Source organism: Salvelinus sp. IW2-2015, linkage group LG11 (assembly GCF_002910315.2).
Source record: "Salvelinus sp. IW2-2015 linkage group LG11, ASM291031v2, whole genome shotgun sequence".
NCBI classification, from domain to species: domain Eukaryota; kingdom Metazoa; phylum Chordata; class Actinopteri; order Salmoniformes; family Salmonidae; genus Salvelinus; species Salvelinus sp. IW2-2015.
The window spans coordinates 36,197,659-36,206,592 of record NC_036851.1 but is presented as its reverse complement, the minus strand read 5'-3'; the positions used below and the strand labels follow the sequence as shown (position 1 = coordinate 36,206,592).

General features: G+C 41.6%; 2 protein-coding genes across 2 annotated transcripts in view; one reads left to right on the top strand and one right to left on the bottom strand.

The window, feature by feature from the left end:
* The window catches only part of LOC111970707 (green-sensitive opsin-2-like), a 29,021-nt gene extending 27,714 nt beyond the window's left edge, over positions 1–1,307 (bottom strand). Inside the window, exons 1-4 of the mRNA XM_070445833.1 lie at positions 869–1,307; positions 527–695; positions 226–391; positions 5–112 (exon numbers count right to left, since the gene is read on the bottom strand). Of these exons, the coding sequence (XP_070301934.1) occupies positions 5–112; positions 226–391; positions 527–695; positions 869–1,232 (807 nt within the window). The 5' untranslated portion in view covers positions 1,233–1,307. The remainder of the gene's footprint in view (positions 1–4; positions 113–225; positions 392–526; positions 696–868) is intronic.
* LOC111970299 (haloacid dehalogenase-like hydrolase domain containing 3) overlaps positions 1–8,934 on the top strand; it is a 354,076-nt gene that overhangs the window by 47,332 nt on the left and 297,810 nt on the right. The gene's annotated exons all lie outside the window — the stretch shown is intronic.

The following is an 8,934-nucleotide window of genomic DNA, read 5'->3' as shown; positions in this document are numbered from 1 at the left end:
TGGCATAGGGGGTCCAGGCGATCATGAAACCACAAACCATCAGGATGCACATACGTGTCACTTCCTTCTCAGCTTTCTGGGTAGATGCTGAGTCCTGCTGGGAAGCTGCAGCCTGGAAATGAAGATAATCAAGACATCAGAGTGGAGAACTATCACCTACATTGTATACAATAACCACTATGTTGAACTGCTAGATAAATGTGGTTTGTGTAATAAGTCACTTACCGCCTTGACTGTGAGGACAAGACTTCCATAAGTGAAGGCGATCATACAGACTGGGAATATGAAGTGGCAGGTAAACATGTAGATCACATATGATTCATTGTTGAAGCCTTCGGCTAAGGTGTAGTAGTCAGGTCCACATGAGCACTGCATGCCCTCTGGGATGTACCTAAGAAAAATAGAAATGCACAAAAGTATCATTGTGTGTGAGTGAGTAGGATTGGTGGTGGATGGAGMATGACTTGAATAGCATGTGAATAACATTTGATGTTACTTTACATTTTCTACACTGGTTACAGCTTACCTGGACCAGCCAATCAGTGGGGGAGCAGCACAAGCCATAGCAGCTATCCAGGTGAATGCAACACCAGCACCAGCGTGGGTGGAGGTGAACGTGAAGCTGCCCATGGGCTTGCAGACCACRATGTATCTCTCGACAGCCAGCACTACCAGAGACCACAGGGCAACCTCACCTGGAGAATGAAACCACAATCTGAAGTAAATTATTTCAGTTCTATATGTTCTAAACTTTGAGTGCAGTACATTCAATTCCAAATTGATTTTCAATTACTTTGGGTACAGCGAATCATTATTTTAAATCAGTTTAAACTGAAGTAGATTCCATAGTATTTTTTTTATTTCTTACCTCCAAGTGTAGCCATGAATCCCTCAATGGCACAGCCCAATGGTCCCCAGATGAAGTAACCATTGACAGCAGATGTGATGGTGATGGTGAATCCAAAGAGGACCATTATCATTCCAGCTGCAGCCAAGTTGACCAGGATGAAGTTAAGGGGTTGCCGAAGCTTCTTGTTTGTGGCTGTGACATACAAGGTCAGACCGTTGATGGGGAATCCAAAACAGATCAGGAAGAAAATATAGAAGGCAAGACCATAGTATTGCCATGGAGGCGCCAAGTAGTACTGTTGGTATAGAAAAGGACTCCTTACAAGCCCAGTCCGGTTGGACATGGGGATGTAGAAGTTGCTTCCTTCCGTGCCGTTCTGCATCTTCCCTCAGTGGATATCCAACGAATGCAAGAGAAAGACAAGCTGAGATCTGATCTGGCTGTGAACCTTTGCCTATGCTAGGTTGTCCAGGTAGGGGGGTTTATACCATTTTGGGTCCCTATGTCATTGGGTCTAAAATTGGCTAAATTGGCTTAAGAACTAATTTGTTAATTGATCTTAACCTCAGATAAGGGAAAGGGCTTATTGTGACTAAATCATCTAATTAAACTAATTAAAGAATGAAGATTATCACACTGACCTAGTTTTATTGACGCCTGCTAGTAACTACAGTTCCTTCAGAAAGCGTTCATACACAATAACTCATTCCACATTTTATTGTACAACAGACTGAATTCTAAATAGATTACATAGATTTTTTTCTCACCCATCTATACACAAGACCCCATTATGACAAAGTGAAAATAAGTTTAAAAAAAATGTCTGCTAATTTATTGAAAATAAAATACAGAAATAGTTTGGGGTCACTTAGGAATGTCCTTGTTTTTGAAAGATAAGCAAATGTTTGTCCATTAAAATAACATCAAATTGATTAGAAATATAGTGTAAACATTGTTAACGTTGTGAATGACTATTGTAGCTGGAAACACCAGATTTTTTATGGAATATCTACGTAGGCGTACAGAGGCCCATCACTAGCAACCATCACTCCTGTGTTCCAATGACACATTGTGTTAGCTAATCCAAGTTTATCATTTTAAAAAGCTAATTGATCATTAGAAACCCTTTAGCAATTATGTTAGTACAGCTGAAAACTGTTGTTCTGATTAAAGAAGCAATAAAACTGGCCTTCTTTAGACTAGTTGAGTATCTGGAGCATCAGCATATGTGGGTTCGAATTGCAGGCTCAAAATGGCTAGAAACAAATAACTTTCTTCTGAAACTCGTCAGTCTATTCTTGTTCTGAGAAATGAAAGTTATTCCATGTGAGAAATTGCCAAGAAACTAAAGATCTCGTACAACACTGTGTACTACTCCCTTCACAGAACAGCGCAAACTGGCTTTAACCAGAATAGAAAGAGGAGTGGGATGCCCCGGTGCACAACTGAGCAGGAGGACAAGTACATTAGTGTCTAGTTTGAGAAACAGAGGCCTCACAAGTCCTCAAGGTCAGCTTCATTAAATAGTACCCGCAAAACACCAGTCTCAACGTCAACAGTGAAGATGCAACTCTGGGATGCTGGCCTAGGCAGAGTTCCTCTGTCCAGTGTCTGTGTTATTTTGCCCATCTTAATGTATATATTTTTTGGGCCCGTCTTAGATATGGCTTTTTCTTGCAACTCTGCCTACAAGGCCAGCATCCCGGAGTCACCTCTTCACTGGGTGTCCAGGGTGTCACCCTTTCAAAGCATTTCATGGCTACAAATGTGAGCACTACAGGGTGATAGTTATTTAGACAGGTTACCTTGGCATTGTTAGGCACAATAATTATGTTTGAAACATGTAGGTATTACAGACTGTGTCAGGGAGAGTTTGAAAATGAAATCTAAGACACTTGCCAGCTGGTCAGTGCATACTCTGATTACGTGTCCTTATAATTTGTCTGGCCCTGCGGCCTTGTGAATGTTAACCCGTTTAAAAGTCATACTCACATCGGCTACAGAGAGCGTGATCAAACAGTCGTCCGGAACAGCTGGTGCTCTCACCCATGGTTCAGCGTTGCTTGCCTCAAATCGAGCATAGAAGGCATTTAGCTTGTCTGGTAGGCTCGTGTCACTGGGCAGCTCATGGCTGGGTTTCCATTTGTAATCCGTGATAGTTCGCATGCCCTGCCATATTCAATAATGAGTGTCAGATACAGTTTAGTAGGATTCGATTTTCATCCTGTTTTGATGCTTTGCCTGTTTGATGGTTGTCGGAGGGCGTAGTGGGATTTCTTATAAGCGTATGGGTTAGTGTCCCGCTCCTTGAAAGTGGCAGCTCTAGCCTTTAGCTCAGTATGGATGTTTCCTGTAATCCATGGCTTCTGGTTGGAATATGTACATACGGTCACTGTGGGGATGACGTCGTAGATGCACTTAAGCCGTGACTGATGTGGTAAACTCCTCAATGCCATCGGATGAATCCCGGAACATATTCCAGTCTGTGCTTGCAAAACAGTCCTGTAGCTTAGCATCCACAACATCGGACCACTTCCGAATTGAGTGTGTAAATAACAATCAGGAGACTAGAGTTTTGGTAAGATTTACAACATGGAGGACTAGGGAGAGCTTTTTTCGTCATCTGTGTGTGTAGCAAAGGTGGTCTAGAGGTTTTTTCCCCTTCTAGTTGCACAGGTGAAATGCAGGTAGAAATTTGTCAGAAGGATTTCAGTTTTCCTGCATTAAAATCACTAGGAGCACTGGCTCTGGATGAGCATTTTCTTTTTGGCTTATGACCCTATGTAGCTTGTTGAGAGCGGCCTTAGTGCCAGCATCAGTTTGTGGTGGTAAATAGACAGCTTCAAAAAATATAGATGAAAACTCTCTTGGTAAATGGTATGGTCTACCATGGTCCCGTGTGGCTCAGTTGGTAGAGCATGGCGCTTGCAACGCCAGGGTTGTGGGTTCATTCCCCACGGGGGGACCAGGATGAATATGTATGAACTTTCCAATTTGTAAGTCGCTCTGGATAAGAGCGTCTGCTAAATGACGTAAATGTAAATGTAATGTAAAATGTCTACAGCTTATCATGAGGTATTCTAACTCAGGCGAGCAGAACCTCGAGACTTTCTTAATATTAGAGATGGCGCACCAGCTGTTAGCTATAAAATAGAGTCACACACTATAATAAACTCCCAATAATTTATTGGGTAAAACGCCAATGTTTCGGCATCACTGTGCCTTCTTCAGGGTAATGTCATGAATGGTTGAACCAGCTTATGTAGACAAACCATGCAATTAGCTGTTGTTAACAAAGAGACACACAGCCCCACCCTTGCATCTACGAAACACTGCTGTTCTGTTCTGCCGATGTATTGAAAAAACAGATAGATTTATATTAACTATGTCCTCGTTTAGCCACGACTCTGTGAATCATAGGATATACAGTTCTTCAGGTCCAATTGAACGGAGCTTGTCTAGTTGGTTTTACAGTGATTGCGAATTCGCCAATAGAACAGAGGGTAGAGGCAGTTTACAGTGCCTTCAGAAAGTATTCACACCCCTTGACTTTTTCCACATTTTGTTGTGTTACAGCCTGAATTTAAAAGGGATTAAATGTAGATGTGTTACTGGCCTACACACAATACTCCATAATGTCAAACTGGAATTATGTGTTTACACATTTTTTTTAATTAATAAAAAATGAAAATCTGAAAATGTATCGAGTCAATACGTATATTCACATCCATTTATGGCAATGCTAAATAAGTTCAGTAATAAGAATTTGCTTAACACGTCACATAATAAGTTGCATGGATTCACTCTGTGTGCAATAATAGTGTTAAATGACTACCTCATCTCTGATCCCTAAGTCGAGCAGTGAATTTCAAACACAGAGTCAACCACGAAGACCAGAGAGATTTTCCAATGCCTTGCAAAGAAGGGCACCTATTGGTATATGGGTAAAAAGCAGACATTGAATATCCCTTTGAGCATGGTGAGGTCATTGTTATTCCAAATGCTGTTACAGCCTGAAATCAAATTGGATTAAATCCATTTTATTTATGATTTTTTTTTAACAATACAAAACATCCACATACATCCCCTGCCAAGGCCCACCTGCTCACACCCCCATCTCCAGTGCCTGTATCACTCTCAGCCACATGACCTCAAACTGCACCATTTTGTTTCTCTCTATCGTCCACTCAACTTTCAATATTTAGACAATAAATCATTGGACCGTTCCATTGTTTTAACGATGGAGGATTGGTTGATTTCCAGTTTTTAATTGTCATGTCTACTCCCGCTCCTCCCCTCCGGTGTTCGACGTCGCCGGTTTACTAACCACCGGTCCTGGGAACCATCATTACAAGCACCTTGCTTTCATCATTATGCACACCTGTGCGTCATCATTTAGCGCACCTGGACTCCATTACCTCCCCTTTATCTGGCACTCCCAGGTGGTATTGTTTCTGTTTTTCATGTCAAGACGCTTCTCCTACGTTGTATCGTTCATGTTATTTGTTATAGTAAACTTACCACCTGCTTCTTGACTCTCAGTGTCTATGTTACATTAAGTATACATTTTTTCAACAAGGTTGACGAGAAAAGTATAGTGCAACCCATTGGGTATCTCACTGCACCCTCATATGCCATGTCTTGAAATATTCAGACAGACAGAATAAAGTCAATTTACATTGTAATACTTCTGACAGGCAACTTCTCCCATAACTTTTGGATTTCATAGCATTCCTATGAGACATGGATTATTGCTAGTTTTACACTGAATACATGATGTGCCTTTGTGCTGTAGAATTTGTGAATCTTACCATTAGTTTTTACTGGATTAAGCGTAAATTGTTAACTGTAATTTTGTTAGTTATGTTCCAACATTCCCTCCATCTTGTGCCGATATCTGTTATTTTAAGTCTTGGTTGGTTGGATAGGCTCTCTGCAAGGTTTTGTATAATTTACCTATCATATGAATTTCCTTTTCTGACTCAAATAGGATTCACATAAGATTGCTCTGATGTCCAAAAGATTTCAAATGGAAATGTCTTGACATGAAACCTTTAAGGTGCATGTATTTTAAAATATCTACATTGGTCAGTCCAAAATTCTGTCATAGAATTAGATGTATTTCCTATTACCAAGTCATTTTATGCCTTTAGTTTTCCATGTAGACCAATTTGTGACCCGATTCATATGTTGCATGTCACGACGTCACAGGAGAGTTGTTTGAACGTAAAACTTTTTTTTTTTGCACAATGCATGTGAACTTGTGAACTATCGTCTGCCTTAATATCAAACTTGTATGCCATCTCTAAATACAAATAAAATTGTTAACTTACGAGCCCAGTTGGTTTAGCCACATAAAAAGTGAGCATCCTTCCCGCTAGCCATGATTGGCTGAGATAATGAGTGGGCTGGACATGCCGAGAGATTGGATTGGTCTGCCATATAGCAGTCTGTCTATTGGAGCTGGATGCGAATGCAAAACGCTCTGATTTTACGAACGGACAATCTGACATCACAGTTGCAGTCACCAACGCTCTGGATAACATAACAGCCTAACCAGCTCTACTAGGGCGAGTAATGTTCAGTGAGCTGTTCTCTCTCTTAGATGTCTGGAAGTAGCGGGCAAGTTAGTACAGAACGCACGGATCAACCATTAAAGAGATGGGTGGGGCTAAGGCTTAAGAACGTGTGAACAATGCTGAATGGGTGTAGACAAAGAAGGGAATTCCAATAGTATTACCAAAAGAGAGTTTACAAGTTGATCAACCTTCAAAGCATAATTACTTTCCCATTGTTTCCTCAAATGCAGTGTATGATATACCATTTTGTAGCTCTGAGTCTCTACTTTTATCCAATGTAAAAAACAGAAATCCAAATGTTGCTACTTAAGACCGAATCCAGGTGGTGAGTCACATTTATTGGTGAATTATGAAAAGCTATCCAATGATTGTTCAATGTGGTTATGTTTTTAGGGCGTGATGTCGGTTCTTGAAGAATGTTTCATTTTCTTCTATATTGTTGTGTTCTTAACTATGAAGTTGTTAATGTTCTTTATCCTTAGAAAATAACCAAGTAAAAATATTCTGGGTATGAACATGCACATCTTCAATATGTACTCATTGTACCTCTTTACTGCATTTAACTATATGTCACAAGTAAAAGCCCTGGGTACTGAGTTGATACTTTTCCATGTCTAGAAGGTTAAAACCACCCTCTGACTTGGAAAGATGTGATACTTTCCTTGTTATTCTATGAGTTGTATTTGCTCATGTCTGTAATAACCGAGTATACTTTTTTTAAAGAATGTCTTCAGTGGAGTCATTGGTATTACCGAGAATAAATATAAACACTTTGGGAACCATGCCATTCTGAAGAGGTTTATTCTACCTGGAAGATTTATTGGAAGATTGTTCCATTTAATTAGATCTGCTTTCATATTGTTGAGTAATGGGATAACTTTATCTTTAAATATTTGTATTTTGTTGTCAATTATTAAGCATCCTAAGTATTTGATATTTTTTCTGGGCCACTTAAAGGATTGCTATAGATCATGAGTTATGCATTTTATTTTTCCTATTTTTATGAATTTGTATTTAACCTTTATTTAACTGGGTAAGTCAGTTAAAACTTCTTGTCAATAGGGGGGCGCCATTTCGACTTTGTAAAAATTCGTTCCCAAATTAAACTGCCTCGTACTCAATTCTTGCTCGTACAATATGCATATTATTATTACTATTGGATAGAAAACACTCTCTAGTTTCTAAAACCGTTTGAATTATATCTATGAGTAAAACAAAACTCAAGTTGCAGCTAACTTCCTGTCAGGAAGTGAGAAATCTGAAATCGATGCTCTGTTCCAGGGTCAGTTTATTAAATTGCATGTAATCTATGAGTCGACATGCACTGCATACGATTTCCCCTAGATGTCAGTAAGCAGTGAGAATTGGAATGGTGTTGCTAGGCAGATCTGAGGCCATATAAAGGCTCTTGGAACCGGGGGTGCGCTCTTTTCAACGTTCGTCATGGCGCAAGACAGACCTCAGGATGGCATTCTGAAAAGCTCTCGTTATAGGCCTTATGTAACGGGCTTCCTCCTTCTCCTCATCCGAAGAGGAGTAGCAGGGATTTGACCAAAATGCAGCGGGTTGTGAATACATATTGATTTAATAGACAAAACGGAAAAACACGACAAACACTTGAATAATTACAAAACAAATAAACGAATGTAGACAGACCTGGACACGAACTTACATACAACGTGAAGAACGCATGAACCAGGAAAACAGACTACATAAAACGAACGAACTAACAAAAACCGGAACAGTCCCGTGTGGCGTAACATACAGACACTGACACAGGAGACAACCACCCACAACGAACACTGTGAAACAACCTACCTAAATATGACTCTCAATTAGAGGAACGCCAAACACCTGCCTCTAATTGAGAGCCATACCAGGCAACCCTTAAACCAACATTCTTACATAGATAATACACGAACAAACAATAGAATGCCCACCCAAACTCACGTCCTGACCAACTAACACATACAACAAACTAACATAAATAGGTCAGGAACGTGACATAACCCACCCCTTAAGGTGCGAACTCCGGGCGCACCAGCACAAAGTCTAGGGGAGGGTCTGGGTGGGCATCTGACCACGGTGGTGGCTCAGGCTCCGGACGCTGTCCCACACACCATAGTCACTCCCCGCTTCTGTATCCCCTCCCAATGACCACCCTCCAACTAAACCCACCTAGATGAAGGGGCAGCATCGGGATAAGGGGCAGCAGCTCCGGGCTGAGGGACTCTCTGGCAGGTCCGGGCTGAGGGGACTCTGGCAGGTCCGGGCTGAGGGACTCTGGCAGGTCCGGGCTGAGGGACTCTGGCAGGTCCGGGCTGAGGGACTCTGGCAGGTCCGGGCTGAGGGACTCTGGCAGGTCCGGGCTGAGGGACTTCCGGCAGGTCCGGGCTGAGGGACTCGGGCAGGTCCGGGCTGAGGGACTCCGGCAGGTCCGGGGCTTGGAGGGACTCCGGCAGGTCCGGGCTGAGGGACTCCGGCAGGTCCGGGCTGAGGGACTCC